Below are 22,891 nucleotides of genomic sequence, written 5' to 3'. Positions count from 1 at the left end.
TAGTACTTGAAGAAAATTTTAAGAATGCACGCGATGGTAGTTTGACTGGATGTATAAATCATACATTGGTCGTGGGTACTCTCATGATATGACAGTCTTACACTCCCGAGCCTTGTCCCCGTGGCACGCGCGCACGCGCAGCACGAGGCGCGGCGCGAGCACGCGGTACGCGAGCAGCGCGGCGCGCGCCTCCGTTCCGCGCGCGCTCGGCACGCGCGCACAGTCCGCGGCCGTGCGCTTCACTCGCACCAGTGTCGCCACGCAGCCGTCCGTCTGACGAACAGAAACAGCTACTAGTACTCGCTAAGATGAAAGTAACGTGGATTTTTAAAAATTATACTAAGCATAAACCATATCCGAAGAATCACTGACGTTCAGTCACTAACACAAGGGAATCAGCTCACAGCACCAACGCAAAGTCGTTTGCTTATCATTATTTTATCATTATAAACATTGCAGAGTGTGCTCGGTTGCTCGTTATTTTTATTTAAAAAAAAGCTTACATCTGGCGCGTTGACGCAGTAGCGCAGTTTGACGCTCTGCTCGTGTCCGAGCGCGCCACGTGCCGGCGCCAGCGCGTCGCACGCGCAGGCGCGGCTGCAGCACGCGGCGCACGGCGCGCGCGCCTCGCACGGCGCCGCGGGGCCGCGCTCGCGACACCAGCGGTGGACCGACGCCCACCAGCAGATCTGAACATGTACGAACGCACAGAGATACATAGACATGATGTCCGCCGTCACCAGTAACATTCCAGTTAGTCCGATTCCCCGTGTTTGGAATTTAAATACAAAGTTCAAATCAAAGATCTCAAGATGTGAAAAACATTACGATCCTCTCTTGTTAAACTGTGAATATAAAAACTAACGTCTACCGTGCAACTCTGTTATACACTAGAAGGTTAAAATAAAATAACGGGAAGGTATGCATTATATGTCTGATTAGTAGTAACAAAGTGCCCTTCTGTTAGATGAAGAAAATTTTTCGGATTCCTTTATTCATTATTGACTATACTGATACATCACTTACATGTTGATGTGTGTCATTGAGCACGGTGAGGTGGGTGGCTACGGGCGCGCCTGGCGGCCGCACGCCGAGCCACGTGATGGCAGGGCGCAGCGCCGGGTGCCGCGTGCTGCACCAGCGCTCGATGCGACACGAGGAACTCCACTCTTCTGATTCTGCCACTAGTCTACACACAATACAATACTTTCTAGCTAACCCACCCTAGCGTCGCATAAATGAAATTCCTAGATTTTTTTTCTTACCCGAGCCGAAGTTTATGTTATAAAGAAAATCTCAATGCTCAAGTTTGCAAGTCAGTTTAAGTTGTATATTGATTTGTTAGTTAGTCAGTCAAATTTTTGACGAATTTATCTAAATTTATTTAGATATATTAAAAAACTGAGAGTTTTGCAAACGTTACCTTTTTTGCAATCACATAAAATATGTATAACAGTATGTATGTCATTTGTATAATAAACCGTCTATAGTAGCAGTCCCAGCAGCTTACCTTGGCGTGCGCCATACTATTATTGTTATTTCAGGGATAAATGTTACCTCGTTTCATATTTTCTACTCAGATTACCGTACAGTTTACCATACTTATTTAGTGAAGCTATCAAATCCATCCATCCATCCATACTACATAATATTAGGTAAAAGGTATAAGCGTGTCTGTCTATTTTTCTGTTATGCCGGAAAATTAAAGAGTTCTTCGGGAGACGATCGCAACTGCTACAGATCGGCTGATGATCTCACTATTGACTTTTGTACAACAGCACCAAAAATATCAACTGAAATTGTACCAATTTTGATAATCAAAATTTTTGTGGTAAGTGGCTGGCAAAAATAGACTTCTTGATAAAAATGGATGATAAAGTACTAACTGTATGAGCTGTGAGTGCGGGAACTGGTCGGGCAGTTCATGCAGCGGCAACACGACCGTCGTCAGCGCGGCCCGCAGCGGCGCGAGCGCGGGCGGCGGCGGCGCGGGCGACGCCGGCGCGGGCGACAGCTGGCGCCACGCCGCTCGCGCGGGCGACGCGCCGTGCAGCTGCGTGCTCCGCAGCGACACCGCCACTGACTTCACCCTTGCAACAAAGATTATGACACTTTTTTTTAATTCTTAGAGTAGCCCTTGGCTCTTATTAAACCTGCTGGCAAGTGATGACGCAGCCTACTTAAGCAAAACTCAACCACTAAGCAGGTAAAATAGGGGTTCGGTCCACGCGAAGTCGCAGGCATAAGCTAGTCCGTAGATAAGTTACTTAGCAAAGCGCTATTTGTGGAAAGTTGTAAGAACTTTTCGACAAGTAACACTAAAACGAGCGTAGCTGTACAGCGCATTGCTAAGTAGGCTCCTGCGGCAGTGGAGCGGTGCGGGAGGCAAATAACTCCATTCCTAATTTTCAAGTTATACCAAAAATAGTTTGAAAAATATCATCTTCTAGTTTTAATTTACAGGAACGCAAAACAACAAAGAACAAGGTAGAGGGTGCTGTTAGTTTATGGACTTACCTCCGGGAGTACGGCAGCTGTATCAGAGGAGGATCGAGGAGGAATCTCACTGGAACCACCTCCCACCACACCTCCAGCTGCGCGCACACCACTTCGCACACCTTGCGAGACCATTTCTACGTCAGAAAAAGTGTTTATTTTTATCTTCTCCGACTTTAATAATTAAATTTAAAAATATTCTCCAAACCTCAAAAACTTAAAATTTAACACTATACTGATAAAAAATGCAACACTATATTGATAAAAATCACCGGAGATACTCCTGGAATACATTTCTCTTCTATTTTATTTGTCTTCACAATCTTGGGATCGTAGTTTGACGGAAAACTCTCTTCTGGTACATTTTCCAGCACCAACCTGTCAACGACAAAACTAGCAGAACTACTAGGAACGACAAAAAAATGACTGATTGAACTATTTGTTACGGATCGGATACGATATGGTCGCTGACTATTGACTATTGTGACTATGAGCTTTCTTATAAGTAAAAAAGCTCAGAGTCGCACAGTGGAAGATGAAGAGAGCTATGCTTGGGGTTTTTATACGAGATCATATCAGAATATATTTTGTAACCGACTTAGCTCAATTGGTTGCGAAGCTGAAGTAGCATTAGGGAGGACACACACTCTGAAAACATAATAGACGTTGGGGTCCCAATATACTGGGAGTGTGTGGAAGTCCCTACTAGAGATCTACGTATATCCTTCCTCCTTGTCATCGCTCCGAGACCAGCGGGTCAGCCCTCACACGAGCACGGCGCGTCGTGTCCGCAGCAGAGCCCCCGCGTCAGGCACGTGCACGCGCACCGCGCTCTCGGCGCGCGCGCGCAGGCAGCCGCTCGCGGTCGACACGCGCACTGCACGATGAGCTTCCTCCATTTCACCGCTTCGGGGTTCCCCATCCTATTTAACGACCATTAATTGCGCCAAATGTTTGAATGTAGACAAAATATACCTACCAGTAGCTACTTAATGTCTACATAAACCTGTAGATATTTCTTGCAGATATTTGTATTAGTTTGGTTTAGAATATTAAAAAACTGATGATCAATGGCATATTATCAAATTAAAGAAGCCGTGTTGCTCGAGACCTGCCCGATTATCTACGAAACGCGAAGCTGAGTGTAGAAGAGAGATTGATACATAAATTAAAGAAATTATGGACTTTGGCTTAGGCCTACATAGTGTGGGGTTAATATAGAGGGTACGGTAAACAATAAGAGCTAAGAGTGAACCTGCTGTATGTCATGCTTAGCTCCGGCGCACAGCGCGTCGTCCTGGCACTCGCTGGCGGGTAGCAGCTGGAAGTCCCTCCGGCGCTCTCCCCACGGCCGCACGCTCCAGTAGTACTTGTATGTAAGGGGGCTGTAAGGATTCAGCTAATTCAAAACTTACAACACCACAGCCCAAAGATATAGAGGAAGCAATCCTGCAGGATCACAGGAGCGAGCCAGGGAGGGATTATGGCGACCTGCAGAAGTCAGCAGAACGAACTGTAATTATTTTTGCTTGAAAAAGTTGATTTAACGGAAGTAATAATAATAAACTTAAAAAAAGAATCTATAAGGTTTCCGTTTTTTTCCATTTGGCTACGGAACCCTAAAAGTGATCAAAGACAAAAAGATGAATCAAAAGATTGAAGATCTTTTTACTCGTCTAACAAGAAACAAGACTAAAATGCTGGAATTGATTGTGTTAAGTATTACCTGTTGTTAATAATTTTGACAGTAGAGCAGAGCGACCGACGCGGGAAGGCGACGCCCAGGTTGACATAGTACTCGCACGCCGGGTCGTCTTCTGAGCAAATGTCGTAGTCTTTTTCATGAGCCTAGTCATAAGAAAACAATAAGAGAAAAGAAAATCAGGGTTTTAGCACATCGAAACCCCGAGATCTACAATTAGTTTCTATATTTTATTTAAAGTACGAGTGATTCTTGAAGTAGTCAATAGTGTTGAAAGAATTTCATTCCATTTCATTTATTATGTTTCTGTCATTGCCATCAGCCGGTAGACCTCCCCTGCTGGAGGTCTTTAGCATCTTTAGTAAACCCACGCGCCTCGACTGCGGTGTTGTGTCAATTCAATGGCTTCTTGTAAATTGTTAGATAATCTGTATCCTACTACTTAATTAAAATTCTTCCAAGACAACACTTACCGATGAGAGGTTGCCATTCCAGCAACTATGAACTCTAATGTCTATCGGGTCTTCGAACATTGTGTCTCTGCGGTCTTTTGTTCTATATTAAATAATATAATAAGTACTTAATTATTTTCCTGGATGTTGACGCAGTTACCTCTAAAGTGACGTGCCCAGGGCTGAACAGCATCGCGTCGGCAATGAAGCTCAGCGACCGCACGATGGCAGTCGAGCACACGACCCTCACAGCGGCAGTGTGCAGGCCGGCGGCGCGCGCGCGGCAGACGGCGAGGCCGCGGGCGGTGCCGCCGCCCGACCAGCGCGCTGGACTGAAGAAGAAGCAGTCGGTGGATATGCCAAGGTTTCTGCTGGTACTCGCCGTCACCTATTTAATAGATTGTTTTTGTCAAGAAAGTATGTGTAGAAGCTTAGAGTTGGGAAGCTGGCAGTGTTACACCTCATCGGTGCTTAACAGTTGGCCTTCATGGCCTCCTCATTCTGACAGAAGAGCCGTTACGTTACCGTTACTAGTGACTGATAGTGATGATTTTTTCATTGTGATAATCCGGTACGCATTTGCTTGATGACGATCATACCTGATAGAAAGCAATAATGCGGTCTGGGCTGGAGCGTGCTTACCTAGATATACAACATGCGTATTCACTTTTGGTATTTAAGTGATATGTGGCAGACGCCTACGGCACGGATGCCTGAAGGACATTCCACATCCTAGCAGGTCGTAACGGAAATGTTAAGCAAAAAGGGTTTGTATAAGACTGGATGTTGACATGATTTAAGGGTGCCCTGCTGTTCTGTGGTTGAATGGTGGTAGAAACAAGGTTGCGAATGGAGTGATAATGATGCATTCCTTGTATAACAAGCATCACCTGAACGTCGCAGTGCATCCAGGAGTCCTCGCCCAGGAGGAAGAAGCAGGCATGTGTCGCGGCGCAACGCAGCAGGATGGGCACGCGGTGCAGCTCCCCCAGCAGCCTGGCGCCAAGCTCCAGCGTGTCCGCCTGGGGTGTGATGCTGTTCGCGTTCGGCAGGCAAGGGATCGCCGCGTTGGGGATCGTTACTGCACAATTATTATTGAACTAGCTGATGGACAAGTTTTTTCAAATCTCGTTAGAACTCTTTTATTTTATATTGTTTATTAGACACAATAATCAACTTTATTACAGATATTACATCCATTTTAATAGTATTAAAAACAATTGCTCATAAGTTATGACTATGTTAGTAAGTAGATTGTTTATTTATTATAATATAATTTTATTTGACTAGATACCCACTTACGAGACACGTGTGCATGTGCAAAACAAAACTGACAATAAACATGAAATCAAGCAGAATTTTTTGTCGTTTTTCTCCGAAGTTTTATAATGTGTTGAGTATTCTTGGTCTGGATTGACTTCATGGTGGATGTCGTCCACTTGGTAAAGGCATATCACATCATCTCTATTCATCAGCAGTCCATCCCTGAGCACGTTTCCTCTCAGAATGAGAAGTGTCAGACCATGGCTCCCCACGCCACGCTGCTCATTTATGGATTGACATCTGTCATCTGCCACCTGCCATCCGCCTATCTGCCATCTGCTAGACAGGCGGATTTAAAATTTAATTAAAAAATAATGCGTTCAAGTTCAACTTTATCCGTGTGTATTTACGATACCTACCATACATAAATAGATGATAATCATGCAATTAATATTTACTTAGATGGAATTAGCTAGCAAACACAACTGACCTAATTCCACAATCGCATACAGCAATTAATTATTTCATTTCAATGATCAATCCCCGGTGCCCGATACGAAACTGAGCGAAATTTAAATTAAATCGTAGAAATTATCACTTTGAAAACGATTGTTTTTATTTTAATTCCGAAATCGTACAAAGAATTTTTTATATAAATATTATTCTCTATTGCACTGGAACTCGTTATTATATTCGATATTATTATAATCGAGATAGAGTTTTGTCTGATACCGTAAACTTCCATATTGATAAAAATAATTATTAAAATATTTTATGTACGTTCATATCTTAAATTCTCAATTCAAATTTTTTAAAATAATGGACTAAGTGTGCAGCAGCGTAGACGTGCTTCGCCATCGCACCTCACTTCGTACCACCAATACTCATTACCAATAATAATTACCAAAGTCCACACTTAAGTTTTTAAAATCCCGTGAGCACTCTTCGAATTTCCAGAATAAAAAATTAAAGACATCACTCAAGAAGTCTTTAACCACATCTATGTAAAAGATAACGCCAATCTGTTGATGAGCGCTGATGTCCGTTGATGATCCGCTGAGCGAGCTTGCGGGCATCAACTAGTAAAACCCGCGCAGGTATAAGATCACAGCTCTTTTTTCACCTAACGCCAAAGTATATAGCTCCATCTCACTGTGCAGTTGAGGCGGTTCCATGTAGCACGCGACGGGCACGCGCAGCGCGCGCCCGGCGGACACGCGCACCAGCAGCTCGTCGGCCAGCGCGCGCACGTCGCTCGGTCTGAAGTGCACGCGCAGCTCCGCGGCCGCGCCGGCCGTCAGCGCCAGCCGCGAGCACAGCTCCACGTGCAACTGCGCGCGCGCCGGCGGCCGCACCGACAGGCGAAGCTCGAACTTCGATACGTTCACCAACCTTATGGACTTCTGAAAACATGATATTTTCATACAATACAAATATAAGTAGTACATACATACACAAGCCATGGTGCGCTGGCCATACACGATCAAGTTCATAGTAGGTCTTTGCATGGAACTTGCGTCCAGTAAATTTTACGGTGTTTGGCTATCAGTTAACTGGATACTTGGCGGTAAAGACCGTGTATGGTCAGCGTTAAAGGTGGATATCATTGGATGTGGACAAATGTTACGACAAGCTAGGTGATGTAGAGACAAGTTGAGAAGCGCTACGTATAATAAGGCCTGAAAGTTCCTTCCGTCTGGAATTGAGGGGCCAGAGCGTGGATGTGGTCCCGAAAATAAAGTACCTGGGTAGGTATTTCACTTCGGATCTGGATCACCTACAAGAAATAAAGTGCCGTATTAGCCAAGCCAAAATCATGTTCCACAAGATGTCCAGGATCCTCTGCAGCACCAAATTACAGCTTGAGCTGAGATGCCGCCCTGTAAAGTGCTATGTCTGGTCCACCCTCTTGTATGGTTGTGAAACTTGGGTTCTCAAAAAGGAAGCAACTAACCGCCTACAAGCTTTCGAAATGTGGATTTACAGGAAAATGCTCAAGATAACCTGGAACAGTTTTACACCGAACACCAAGGTACTGGAATTGGTCCACAAAGAGAGAGAACTCATGTCCACCATCATGCGAAGGAAACTCGCTTTCTTTGGGCACTTACAGAGAGGAGGACAATTCTCATTCCCAAGATTAGTTTTGGAAGGGAGAATTGCAGGCAAAAGAGCTCAAGGTCGCCAAAGACGTAAATGGTTGGACGATATAAGGGGGTGGACAGGGCTTAGTTACCCGAAGTTGAAAGAGGCGGCTTTTAATAGAGAAGCTTTTCGGATGATGATCGCCAAACTTCGTTTCGAAGAAGGCACGCGATGATGATGACGTATAATAACCGTGTGTAGTCGTCCAACTGTGAAGTTGACGAACTCCAGGCTCGGCGGGATGCACACGATGTGCGCGGGCTCCAGCGCCGGTGGAGTGGGCGGGGTCGGCGGCAGAGAGGCTCGGGGCAGCAGCTCACCAATACTGAAAATACGATGTCAAAGCCAAACTCGGAAAACACGGTCAAGTCTTCAATTCGTCGATACTCCAAAGCCTAAAGACGAAAGTCTTTAATGAGTGTGTCCTACCTGTGATGACGTTTGACTCTGAAACGTGGACACTGACAGTTGGCCTAGCTCACTAGTTCAAAGTCGCTAAGCGTGCTATGGAGCGGGCTACGTTGGGTGTTTCTGTGAGAAAGGAAATCCGTAGGAAAACGAAAGCTTAATGGTCTCCTATTCGGGGATCAGATATTCTATTCCAAGCAATTAAAATAATATATCACTAGCTTCAACGGTGAAGGAAAATATCGTGTGGAAACGTACACGTCTAAGAGTTCTCCATAATGTTCTCAAAGGTTTGTGAAGTCTACCAATCAGCACTTGGCCAGCGCGAGATAATACTCAAGTTACCTGACAGATTGCACGGTGCCGATCTCTGCAGCCTCTGACGTAATAGGCAGGTTGACTCTCGATCCTACCACCCTTATCGATCCGAGATCACCTGAGCTTCCACTCAGAATGTTCTGCACCCAGAGATTTTGGTCGCCTGTACAAAGAAGGAAGGTGTGTATGTTATTGGTGCTAATAAACAAGGAACTACAAGCTTAAATTGCTACAATCCACCAAATTGCAAAGTGACTCTGCAATTGTGTATCGTGGAGTGTACATCTCCTGAGGATGCGTAGTGTTCTAGAAGATTTGTATGATATTGTATGTTGGTGGGGTGTGTTTCTTGCTTTTCTTGGTTCTTTAGTAGTGGGGGGAGTAGGCGAGTGGTGTACTGCACATTTTACCATGTGGATAAAATGCTATCATTTTCCACGAGATAATTATTGTGAAGAGAATTAGATAACCAAATCATCACCAACATCAAAATGAAAATAAAATTAAAGTAATTCGATATTTTATATATCGAATTACTTTAATTTTATTTTAATTTTATGCTATCACGACTTACCGAATTTACTGTCAAGGTTTTGCAATCGATGTAAATTGAACTACTTAATTCTTACAGTACTAATCCCAATGATTTAGAATTTAAGCTAAGCGATTATCGTCAGGTCTAATTTATAACTGCTGTTACAGTGTAATCACCACTCCAAGATAGATTGTTACCATTTCCCTTATATAACGTAGTGTGATGAAATGCCTCAGCAGTCAGTGTAATTAGGATCAGTAAGATTGTAGCTGTAGTGTATAAGCGGTTGGCAGCCAAATGGTTAAGACAACAAGCTTGGGTTCGATGCCGGGCACACAACTCTAACTTTTCGGAGTTACGTGCGTTTAAAGCCAATAAATATCACTTGTTTCGGTGAATGAAAACATCGTGAAGAAACCTGCATACCTTTTCGCTTTACTTTCATAACTAGCTGATGCCCGCGACTTCGTTCGCGTGGATGTAGGTTTTTAAAAATCCCGTGGGAACTCTTTGATTTTCCGGGATAAAAAGTAGCCTATGTGCTAATGCAGGGTATAATCTATCACTAATCTAAATTTCAGTCCAATCTGTTCAGTAGTTTTTGCGTGAAGGAGTAACAAACATACACACACACATACATATAAACTTTCGCCTTTATAATATTAGTGTGAAGTGTGATATGGGCAGTGATGTGAGGGGAATTACAACTCTTACCACCAGCATTCTGATCCACAGAGGGTTTCAAATCTTTCCTCCTCAGTATGAGAGATTTCTTTTCCTCATCTTTCACTGAAGCAGCTGGGGAACGCAACTTGTAAATATTCGGAAGGGGATCCCTTGAGAGACGTCTCGCGTACTCTTTCTGTAGTTCATATTCTTTCTGGGTCAGCTTATTGTAGTCGGCAGAGGAATCTTTGATCTAGAGAATCAGAGAAATCATTAAAATGGGCACAATGGGGACACATATAACAATCTAATCCACAGAATTCAGATTTTCTTTAATTAGGCTTCAGGGTTATACTTGGCTCTTTCTGACCTAACGCTATCAGGAAAGAAGACTTGTGGGAGACAATTCATCAACTCCTAATATACAAGGAAATAGCTTTGAAGCGATGCGATGGGTCGAGCATTTTTGCAAAGAGAGTAGGGAAACGCTGTTCAAGTGGCGTTCCAATGGCAGCCGCCTGGTCGAAAGTGACCTGGTCACCTGGAGTAGCTCCATTAAAGCAGAGTTTTAAAGAGTGGGACTCTTGTGGACCATGTCAAGGGACTGGCCGAAACTGCTGCAGCCGCAAGGTCCACAGGGCAATAAAAGCACTCCACGATCATCAAAGCATGGTACCCAGCAGTCCCGCTGGCGAGGCGGCGCGGCGTCCCCGGGCGGCGCGGCGTCCCCGGGCGGCGCGGCGTCCCCGGGCGGCGCGGCGTCCCCGGGCGGCGCGGCGTCCCCGGGCGGCGCGGCGTCCCCGGGCGGCGCGGCGTCCCCGGGCGGCGCGCGGTGCTCCAGCTCCCGGAACACTTCCCGGAGCACCTGCCGCACGTCCGCACACACCGCCGCACTGGAATATTACAATTTCAATGTTATGTAATTATAATTTAATAAAATGTTAAATCCCGTAGGAAACCTTTGATTTTTCGGGATAAAAAGTAGCCTATGTCACTCTCCAGGTATTTAACCAGAGCCAAGCAAAAAATCACGCTTGACCACTGTAGTGAAACGACCAGCTGCTCGATAGTGACTGCTTTATTCAGAAAGTTTTCTATCTACCTAGTTGGGATACAATATTTTAAGTAGTTACTTACATACGTATACAACAACCACGATCTCACCTGATGGAAAGTGATGATGTGGTCTAAGATGGGACGCGTTCATCTAGAGTATGCTTATTTTAAGGACACCTCCTTGTTTTAAGGATACCTCGATTATAATTTGGTATAAAACACTGATCTCAGAAGTTTAATGTCAAGAAAATCTTAGTAGCATCCAGAGCTAGGCAGGTGGTCTACACCCCGTGCCTAGGAGAGCACGTCGTTCCGGTAGTCCTGCGCCTGATGTCCTTTTTTCGATATCTTTAGTAGGTAGGTACGTTAATATTTTTGACATTTTGATCAAAAGATTTGGTTGGACAAGTTAATTAAATATACCTTTGCCCGACATAATACGATTCCCTACAATATAATTTGGCTTTATTCCCCGACCGAGCCGAGCGTGAGATAGCCCAGTTCAGAGCCGACATTGTCACAACATGGCGACCACTCACGCGTGCCACAACGATAAAACACTGTGTATAAAATGTCGCGTGGGTTCAGGCTCTTGTATCGGAAGACAATGAAAACATAGCTTATTCTACAGAGAGAATTTAGCTACCGACATAATATCATACAAATCTTTGAGCCCGGGTAGCATTTAAGGAAATCTAAAAGCTGCAGACAAAGATATAGGTACCTACCTGCTTATTTCCATCACCGGTAAAGCAAGTGATATTTAATTGCTTAAAACGAACATAACAGCGATAAACTAGCACGTGTGCCCGGGATACAATCCTTCTGAATTATAGGAGGCGGACGACTCAGACACTGTCTAGGCTATCGCAGCGAATTTACTTAATTAGTAAGTTAATTAGGCAATATTCCAAATGGAAACCAAATTACTTTTTTGTAGAGAGCGCTAGGAACCGCGCGCAAAGAAATTGTCTGAAGTCTCCTCCGTGTTTTGTTTTCATTAAAGTAATTTCTACCGTATGTCAAAGCCATAAAGCTGAATTTAAGTCGTTATCAAGAAGATTCAGCTCCAGTCAGGGTGTGCGCCAAACCATAACTACTGTGACAGTCGGTAAATAGGCAAGTTGAGGACTCTTTTAAATCAAGACTTTTCATTGAAATGTAAAGGTGTATAGGTTTGTTAAGTTTCTATGGAATTGTATCATTAAGGTGAAAAACATTGAAGAGAACTTTCTCGTCGTTATATTATACTTAGCTACCTCTATACACATACATAAGTAGGCACATAGCATAACGACTTACTTAATTGAACAAGATGTTCTACAAATAGGTACTTCTAACGAGATAGATAGTAAAGCTAAATCTAATTGGAAACAAGTACCTTAACCCTTATTCGCTGATAATTGTGGAATAGCTGTGCAACTTGAAAATCATCACTATTAACCCATCGCCGGGTCACTACTGAGCACGGATCACCTTTCAGAATGAGATCGTTTTGGCCATATAGTCTACCACGCTGGCAAAGTGTCGATTGGTAGACTTCACACCTTTGAGAACATTATGGAGAACTCACAGGCATGCAAGTTTCCTCGTGATGTTCTCTTTCATCGTTTATTGCTTAAAGCACACGGAGCTCCTAACAGTTGGCAATGCGTGCCCGGGACCTAACCCGTCCCCGTGAATAAAAAAATAAAAAAATTTCATCTTATCCATTAAATTTTAGAATAGAGGAGGGGTGGCGGTTTCTTCTGGTTACCACCCTACAAACAAACAGATATACTGCCAATCGCTTCAGTCGCGGGTCGATTCCGGGAAATCTGCATCAATCATTATTACAATCGCAATTGTTGCGATTGGCTGATTTTAGGGTATTCTTGTTGCAACAATGCATTGTAGCCAATAGTGAGCGAGCGTCAACCAATCAGAGGAGATTGCGATCGTTACACCAGTAGCTGTCGTTTCGCCGCGCGAACCCTGCAGCCCTGGCACGAAGCAGGGTATAGCGGAAAGACATTCGATTAATGTTCTTGAGCCTTTTGTGACGAGGCAATAAAAATGTCATTCGATTCAGCTACTTCGAGAATCGATAGCTTTTAACTTTTATTGGGCTTTTAAAACATATTCGCTACGAGCTGCTGAACCCGCGCGCTAGATTGCGCTTTTTATGACAATTTCAACCCTTTGTTAGCGTAAATAAGCCAAGTTTCAGTAGATAATAAATATTATAATATTGTGTGCAGAGCAGTCCACACGCGGCAGAAGTGAAACCTTCAGAAAACTAAACTTTGAGAGAATGAGACGAATGCAGAGTATCAGGATCATTTGTAGGGTTTATCTATACTAATATTATAAATGCGAAAGTGTGTCTGTCTGTCTGTATGCTAGCTTTTCATGGCCCAAAAGCTTAACCGATTTTGATGATATTTGGTACAGAGTTAGCTTATATCTCGGGGAAGGATAGTATAGGATATCTCGGAAAATGAAAGAGTTCCCACGGGATTCTTAGGAGCCCATCTGTTTAACCGATTTGTATGAAATTTGGAACAGAGATAGCCTATCCCGTATCATCCCGTAAAATGTCATTGGTAAGTTTTTATCGCAGAAAATCAGAGTTCCCACGGGATTAAATAACTCAAATCCACGTGGACGAAGTCGCGAGCATCTCCTACAATATTGCCCCGCTGCTACTGCTGTCTGCTACTGCAAACAGCCAGTGAGCGTTGCGCCCAGTTTACGTTTCCCCTCTCTATATAACATCACGTCGGTTACTAAGTGCCTTCACGAAACTGAAGAGCTCGGAGTGGCATCTATCTATGTCCGCAACATCCCTCATGTCTGGATACCAAATTACGTGGTGTTTCCTCCACCTCCTGGCGCACTTCCAAGTGATCCATAGCGATAGCGGGCGAACAGCCAAACTTCATAAGGGTTAAACAGGCTGACCAACATATCTAGAACTCAAATCCCTGGCTCTACAAATTTGAGATTTTGAGTGCAAGTTTTCTGTAAGCAGACATCCACAAAGAAAGGATTTACAGACATTACACCCGAGCAAGGCGGGGTGGACAGTCTTTCTTCCAAAACGAATAATTGTAAATTCTGTTCAGGTAGATGTACGTCTTATTTAATTTCCTTTACTCTTCGTATTTGTACTGTAAGCTTCAGGACTAGTTTCTACAAAACATTTCAGAGATAAAGAAATCTAAAGAAAGTCTTTATTTGAGTCTGAATTATTTTGTGATACGTCCCTGTAGGATCTTGGAAGTTACACTCACCCCTTCTCCGGCAAAAGAGGCAAATTGTCAGCCATTGTAAATGTACCCAATTTTACACAAACATTATAAAATTCAATAAAATTATGTAGGTAAATAATTCAATGTAATTTCTTGATCGTTTATTGACAATTCACTGACAACGCTGACCATCAGCATTACTACATCGATGCATTACTACTGATAAAGCATTCTACTCACGACACTGCAGCAGGGCTGATTGGGTGAAAAAGTGGGAGGACCCTAGATTGCGTCCTAAACATGTCGTGTGTAGGGTCATTCAAGTTCGGATGCTAGGTCGCCTCCTAGATCGCCTCTTACATCGGCCACGCACGCACTGAGCGGCAGAGGCCGGGTATGCAGTGACCACCCTAGATTCAAGATTGCTCCAATGTAGCTGCCTCCCGAATGAGCCCTGCCGCAGTGTCGTGAGTGGAAAGCTTTACTTACTTGTAATATTGCACTTTTGTTTTGGAGAAGGTACGAAATGCAAAAAATGCAAAATGTAAAAAGTAGGTATATCTTAGTGATTTCTTCTTTCTTTCCATTTATTTGATATAAAGTGGATATGACTTTGATTAGATATATGAAACATCAAATTTACCATTTATGGGGTTCTGTCAGTTTTGATTCCAAAAGTAGAAGTAAAAGTTTGATATAATAATAAACATATCTATGAATAATAAATACAAGAGTAACGAAGTGTCCTGCCGTTGGTCTTTACACTAGAATTGCACACTAAGTATCTATTAAATAAAGTTGTAGTCATGTTGTAGTAGTAAGTTAAGTACATCGATGGTTAAGTTAAATAGGTAGCCTACAGAATGAGCAGCAAGCGAGACGGAGCCACTGCTCAATATAAATACAGCAATTAATCTGAGGAGCTCAACATGTCGGCCGTAAATATTAATTACTTCATTTGTTTATGAAATGAATCGTTTTGTTAATTATTCCTTCTATTAATTGATTGCTCCGATATTTAAAAATCATTTAAACAATCACAATTTTTTTATGTTGCAAAATGTCAGGTTATATATCCCGAGTTTGTACTATGGTTTGAGATTGAGGGATTGGTGAATAGAATAGAAGTAGACTTTTACAAGAGGTTTTTAATCGTCAAAATAAATAATTTACCACTGGTGAGCGCATTGATGTAGGAGGAAGAGGCATATAACTATACCTTTCCTGAAGGCATTTCTAATGAATTTATGTTGAGGCTTTAAAGTCAAAAATTCTGTACTACTTAATTCCGCAACGATTCCGCTTGGAGCGCTGGCTGTTAATGTGTGGACAAATGTGAGCTTTAAAACAAGGACGCTAGGGCCTGTTATACTTTTACTCTGAAGTACCTACCTATGTCGACAGTCGAATACTGTCAACGTTGCGTTGGTGGGATGTACAATCTCGTACTAAGCACATTGGTGTATTTCGAATAAAGTTTCTGGTTACTAACTAGGTATCTATTATTCCTAGCATAAAATATGTTGACAAGGATTATTTAGTACGTTGTTCTTATTTGCCCTTCATAATAATTCTACCGCGCTCTCCTTTAAGGCTGTATTTTAATGAGGATTTATGAAAATGCGTAGTGAGAGACCTAAGTATACTAAATAATATAATATGTAGAGCCGTCTACGATATTTTTTTGCACCAGAGACTACTTAATATATTGACTGAGCAAAGTAAGGTCGCCGGATCTACTTGGGTGACTATGCACTATAAAAGCCTTATAACTTTTGAGTTAGTGAATATTTTTACTTCAAACGTGTAATTTCAATCAAATTATGTAGTTAAAATAACTTGAATCATAAATACTAATACTTAACGCATCACTGGTAGAAATATAGTTTTCTATGCTTGAAATATTATAATTTAAGAGAACACTAATGACTCCACTGGGTTATGTATAATTATACAATTTAAATCATAAAGCCTTAAAATAGAGTTCGTTTTGCGTTGACGAGTGGCGCGGCATGGAACACCGAGGCAGCATCGTTACGCGTTGTGCTAATTTCATTTTCTCATATTTTACGGAACTCGGGTATTAAAATAACGTCGGGCAGAATTCGCGTCCCGTTTCCTGGAACACGTTTTAAAAATGAAAATATTAGAAGTTAACGTAAATATTTGAAACTTGAGGCTTGTTCGAGTGGGATTTTTGAATATTTTTTTTGGATGGGGTGGAATTTTACCAAAAATTCTGAAACACGTACCTAAGTAGTATATTATTATAAATACAGATGATTACGCCTATACTTTCGTGTTTCGTCGACGTAAGCCCGACTGTCCGAGGTCCTTGTTCACAGGGACTCAGCTCGCAACGTGTCACGATGACCTGTGGAAAAGGACCCCGGATGGGTTCAAAACTGTATACTTAACGAGCATAGCCGTAATCGTCCATATTTATAAAAAAAAGTAACCCAAAATAATTTGAATGCTACCTAAAAAAATCTATCTAAGTACTTCTTCATTTTTGCTCGAAAGCCAAAATATCAATGAAATCCCCTATCAACGATATCCACAATTTCTCAATGTGCAAGTTACGACTAGCATCGGTGAGTCGTCTCCACCCCACTTATTTAAGTAGGTAACCTAGTTAAGCGGCATTGTGTCCGGGAAGGGCATTGTCACATATGAATGCGGTCTGAGTTAGCTTGCAATATCCGGCCGCAGCTCTCGGGAGAGCAGTGTCGCTGGAGCGATAGCGGCATTTGCAGCTGCATTATAATATCTACTGACTGAATTTAATGGTCTATGTATCTAAAGCTGTTATGCGCGGCAGGAAATATTACGCATCGAAGTTTACAAATAGATTTTGGCTTGGTGAGCGTCGTCTCTGTCACTCACACCTGTGTGACGTTTTGACGACACAGACAACGCTCTACGAAACCGTTATCTCATTCTAAAGTTCGATGTGCAATATTTTCTGTCGGATACTGTACTAACCCCTGTTATGCAATCGTTTCAAAATCACCACTTGAATCGAGCGAATAATTATAATTTTTTTGAGTTTGCCCTTTTGAATTAATTCCCATTTCGGCAGAGTTATTCCGAGAATTTTAATTGAAATCCCAAATTGCAAATTAGAAAAAGGCTTTGATCGTTTTAATGGTGCTCGTCGCTGTGAGGCAGTTGTTCCGGCAAGGATTACTGTCAGTGCGAGGGTTGATTGAGACATTCCATTTTGTTAAGAATGGAGAAATTCCAAACTGAAATTGTGTGCTCAATTATTCCTTTATTTTATCCAGTCTCAATTTGGAATATCTACAACTATTATTTAGTACTGGATAGAGCCCACGACTTCGTCCGCGTGGATTTAGGTTTTTAAAAATCCCGTGGGAGCTCTTTGATTTACCGGAATAAAATTGCCTACATCAATTTCCCTGATGTAAGCTGCCTCTGTACCAAATTTTATATAAATCGATTAAACGGAAACAATCCTGCATAGCAGCAGTAGGTGTTCACAACAAAAACAGCAGCTGGGGTTTTGTGCAAGTCTACACCAACCGAGCTGTTTAATTAAGATATCTTGTCTTCAATAACATCAATGATGAAGAATCCAGTGAAATTTAATAATAACTTACCTATAACTCTTGGTTTTGTTGCTGTGAATTAAGTTTAAACTTTATTTCTCAGTAGTTAGGATTAATTTCCACAGTTGCCTGGAATCTTACCTTGAAAGACTCATGGAAAGAAGGTCACCACATAAAATGAAGTTTACCAGACTAAGATTAAAGTAGGGAATAGAATGTCAGGAAAGTTTCTGTCGCTGCGCTCAAAGTTTAAGTTTTGTTTCGCGTCCTCGTTGTTGGGTTTCGTCGCCACACAATGGAATATTTCATAGTAAATGTAACTCGATCTGGGAATGAAAACGTTTGCTACGTTCTTTTCCTACAGAATACAAACAGAATATTGTAGTTCTGGTACATTGTTTACTTTTCAATGTTGCTACCGAAATGTTATGCGATTATTCGTACCTATTTTATATTGAATACGTTGCAGGTGCGAGTAGGTATTTGTGAAGATACAGTAGGACTTTTTTCCTAAATGGGAGAAAAAGACGCCCAAGTTAAATATAGGTTTTCTTGACAGACACGACAGACGGACAGACGGACAACAAAGTGACCTTATAAGGGTTCTTTTTTCCTCTGGTATCTCCAGTGAAAAGAGGAACTCTTATAGGATCACTTCTCGTCTGTCTGTCGTCTGTCAAAATCTGTTAAGGGAATTAAAACCTATACTTAAGTCTATAAGATACTTCCTGTTGACCTAGAATCATGAAATTTGGCAGGTAACAATGTCTTATAGCACAAGTAAAGGAAAAAATCCTAAACCCGTGAATTGGTGGTTACATCACAAATTACATTACATCATCAAAAATTAGTGTTATTTTTTGTGCGATGGTACGGAACCCTTCATGTACGAAGCTGACTCACACTTGTCCGGTTTGTGCGATGAAGTCACAAGAAAAACACAACATGATTAAGATAGGATCAAGTTTTACTGGTGGAACATTCCCGCTGGCCGGAGTTTCCCGAACCAATAAATAGTTATCAGTGTGAGCGATCGTCGCCTTGTCACCACATTACTCACACGTCCCCCGCGGCGCGGCGGGCTAGCGGGGATATGTCACTGGCATGTGGGTAAGCACAGTGGACGCGTATTGCTAGGCCACGGGCATGCTGCTGAAGCGGCGACTGAGAGTACAGTGTGGATCGGCTGACTTCACACATCATCATGGAGAACTCGCAGGTTGAAATCTATAGAGCGCATTTTGACTTTGCTTAGACTTAAGTTTCAGTTAAAACGAGACAGATTTATGCCAGCGGTATAACGCTCTCATTTTAACAGTATCTTAAGTCTGAGCAGAGTCAAAGTGCGCTCATAGATCTCAGCCTTAGATAGAGCTTAGTAAATCAACTTTTACTTGACCTACTCTAACTTGATTAATACTCCGTGTTAGTTATTGCAGCTTCGTGTGAAAACATGAAATTAGCTTACAATAAAGTCAACTATAAGTCAAAGGTACTTATAGTTGACAAGATAAAATTTATTTGCAGTGTGTACTATACTCATACACTTTTTGATTGCCAATTGTTAAATTTGTAAGATAATGATGTAATAATGGTGATAATTAATAACGTAAACTTAAAACTAAAGCAACGAGGGTTTGAAACGCGCCCTCAGATTAGAAGAGAAGATAATTTAATAAGCAGGCGAAAGTTTCGCTACGTTCATGGCCCCGCCGTCACAATCGCTCTTAGCGACAGTGACAGACTTCCTACGACCAGCGCCTCGCGACCGCGACACGCGACACGCGACACGCGACACGCGACACGCGACACGCGACACGCGACACGCGACACTGAACACACAGATAAAGTTCCACTGTTGCTCCACTGCCGTAGCTTTCAGACAAGTAATTTGTCGTGAAAGCTTGGAACACAATGAAATAAGAAAATGTTTTCTTTAAGGTTTATTTTTATTTCATTCTATTACACATTAGTCCTTTGCTGCGATCTCACCTGGTGGTAAGTGATGATGCGATCTAAAATGGAAGCGGGCTAACCTGGACGGTCATGTAACAAAAACACACGAGGTACAAGGTTATGAAGAAAGGGAATACTATCTCAACAGGGGGTCACTGTACATTTTTATTAACAACTTTTACGGTGGAAGTAACTTTTCTATCAATCCATTGCCGGCTCACTACTGAGCGTAGGTCTCCTCTCAAAATGAGAAAGGGAATGGCCACAGTCAACCACGCTGGCCGACGTGCGGATTGGCAGATTTGACACATCTTTGTGAAGAACTCTTACGACAAAAGCATTGTCATGTTTTCCTTCACTGAGGATTGTACATATAAATAAATTGTTGTTAATTACTTCAGAGAATAATAAACGTTATTTTTTGCTAAAAGAAGTACCTCCCCGGTCCGTCGGTAAAAAAGGTACGAGTAGATTTTAAAATACATTTTGTACTCAGTAAAGTCCAACTTGGTGGACGGAGAGATTTGAATGAATATAAGCAATAATTTAACTTTGTCCTCGTGGCCGCTGCTGTTTAAAATGATACAAAAGAAAAGGAATAAAAATGTACTTTTAACTTTTACAAAACGCTTTTGTACAGAGATTGCTACTTAGTTTGTTTCGAGTAAAAGTAAAAAAAAAAACTCGACAGTGGCTCTTTGGAAAAATACCATTTTTTTGCTACAGTCAAAGCTCAACTTAACTTTTTCCCCGGAGAACAAAGAGTTTGGGGAAACTTCGAAACGTTGTCTGCCTCGCAAGCGGAATAAAACAAATTCCGCGAGCTTTTACGTGCGGCCGCCGCGCGACGTCGCGCTGCGCTTTCGTTGGAGTTTCGCGTTTATTTGACACAATTATTTGGCATCAAATAAGGGTGCGTTTATTTGACACGAATTCGCGCCTACGCGGTCGCCAAGCGTCACCCATTGGGCGTGTATATGACCCGCGCTGTTATAGTAAAATAAGCTCTATTTTTTAATAGCTACGTTACTAAATAAATAAGCCAAGTTGCATCGCGGTGACCGCGTGGACAACGCGTCGAAGCTGGTTCAAAGGAGGAATTTGACTGTTATAGAGTTCATACTCACCATTAATCAACGAGAGAGCGCGGCGAACCAGCGGTTAACCGCGCGGCGAACGAGCGGTTAACCGCGCGGCTACCGCACGTTGTTCACGCGGTTAGATTATTGCAAGGAATTCAAACGCTTTTGCCTACTGAATAAAGCTCAAAATCGTCATTAGGATTCATACCCATTAGGCAAATACATAGATTGCACCGTGAAGGCGCCAAGAAATCCATGTCAAATAAACAGGCCTTAACGAAGCAGTCTAAAAATATAGGCTTACTAAAAATTACAGAGAAATATTGAAAAGCATAAGCAATCAGGGAATTTTCTGAAGCCTGTAATTTTCCGCTGCTCAGCAATTATTACAGTACCTATTCATTCCATTCTGAGTGGAATAATTAAAAACTCGCTATGAATTCTATTACTGAAATAACGAATGGTATTGATTTTAGGAGCTTTTAAATATCATTGCCTACGTTTTAAATTGGAAAGTGTGTTTGTCTGTTTGTCCTTCAGTCACGTTACAAAAAAGCAACGAATAACGTGATTTTTTACTTGGATATAGTGAAGGACCTCGATACTAACATAGGCTATACTTCCTATCCCGGGAAAATGGTTCCTGCAGTATGATACCATTTTCAACCCTTTGACCTTCAATTATGCATCAACAGATCAAACGTGTGATATTTCGAATGGATAATATACATAGCCTGGAGAGGGATATAAAGTTTCGAACGAGTGTAAATAAAAAATTTATAACACCCCCGACAAGTGAAGGTTACAGTAACTAAAAAAGAGTTGATAACTTCCAAACGGCTGAGCCAATTTTCTTGGATTATAGCTAAGAACACTCTCGATCAAGCCACCTTTCAAACAAAAAAAAAAAAAACTAAATTAAAATCGGTTCATTAGTTTAGGAGCTACGATGGCACAGACAGATACACAGATACACACATCAAACTTATGACACCCCTCTTTTTGGGTCGGGGGTTAAAAAACAAAGAGTTCCTGCCAGATTTTTAGAACATCTAAATCTACGCGGACAAAGTGATGGGTATCATCTAGTCTGCTATACAGATAAGTTTCATCTAAATTGTTCCCGTCAAAGAAAACGTTTCATTTAAAAATAAGGAATCTACTACCCCGAGTAGATTAAGAGGGATTTATTTACAGTGCCCTGCTAAACAAACTCAATGAAATTTTGTAGATACGTTGTATATTTTTTGAAATATTTTAAATTCTGGTTAACCATAGACATAGATAATATTAATTTTTTTGAAGGTATCCACGAAATTATATCGAGTTTGACTGCTTTATATTAAAATAAGAACCAAACTACGTTTGTGTGGAGTTACCGCTGAACAGGACCGCTATTATTTTTGGCTTTCAGGTATAGGTAGGTACAAGGTATACGGGCGTCCCTTCTTGTCATTAGAATTTACTGGGATCATAGACGTCAAATTAATTGTTTAAAAAATTAAAAAAAAGTAGCGAAAAGGAATTTTTGATGTATATACGACTAGTCTTAATTCCTATTCCTTTTTGGGTACATTTCTGGTTTGGTATATTCAGAGCTTCGTTTCTTTTAACAAACATAGAAAGAGCGCTGCGAAAATCTAAAGTGCACTTTTTATAAAGTTGTTTTTTTTAAAAATGGATTTAGTTGTTTGATTTGTCTCCATTGTTTATATGGGATTATGTAACAGAGAGATACCTAGATAGTAACTTCTTTCCGTGGATAGATTTTTACAGGGATAATTGTAATTAGAATTTCTGCGTCCTGAATAAGCTCCCCTGCAGTGACCGCAATGTTCCGGAGCTGTACGGAACAAGACAACTGGCAGTAGCTCCTCTTACAGAAGGATATTGAATTACTTACTGGCTTCCCCACTCGTTGTCGCACGGAACCTAATTTGAAGTTCCGTTTGTGATATTTAATGTTTCTACAATATCATAGTTGATTCAACTAAAGTGATACTTAGC

General features: G+C 41.8%; 1 protein-coding gene and 1 long non-coding RNA gene across 2 annotated transcripts; both read right to left on the bottom strand.

Annotated features, from left to right (window-relative positions):
• Nucleotides 1-627: 627 nt before the first annotated feature.
• Nucleotides 628-1,942, bottom strand: LOC123872328. The gene is made up of 3 exons (XR_006797462.1): nucleotides 1,887-1,942; nucleotides 1,027-1,189; nucleotides 628-689 (listed from the first exon to the last, which is right to left on the bottom strand). It is a non-coding gene; the product is annotated as an uncharacterized LOC123872328 (long non-coding RNA).
• Nucleotides 1,943-1,996: 54 nt separating this feature from the next.
• On the bottom strand, nucleotides 1,997-10,711 carry LOC123872624 (the record flags this gene model as incomplete). Its single annotated transcript, XM_045917007.1, has 13 exons — nucleotides 10,662-10,711; nucleotides 10,034-10,238; nucleotides 8,812-8,947; nucleotides 8,251-8,383; nucleotides 7,067-7,316; nucleotides 5,541-5,731; nucleotides 4,811-5,038; nucleotides 4,223-4,344; nucleotides 3,752-3,881; nucleotides 3,265-3,419; nucleotides 2,769-2,874; nucleotides 2,518-2,633; nucleotides 1,997-2,090 (listed from the first exon to the last, which is right to left on the bottom strand). Coding segments are annotated over exons 5-13 (1,164 nt in total), but the record flags the coding sequence as incomplete, so codon positions are not given.
• Between the last annotated feature and the right edge of the window lie 12,180 nt (nucleotides 10,712-22,891).

This window comes from Maniola jurtina, chromosome 15 (genome assembly GCF_905333055.1).
Source record: "Maniola jurtina chromosome 15, ilManJurt1.1, whole genome shotgun sequence".
Lineage (NCBI taxonomy): Eukaryota > Metazoa > Arthropoda > Insecta > Lepidoptera > Nymphalidae > Maniola > Maniola jurtina.
The sequence above is the reverse complement of the archived record's forward strand: the minus strand, read 5'-3'. Positions and strand labels throughout refer to the sequence as shown.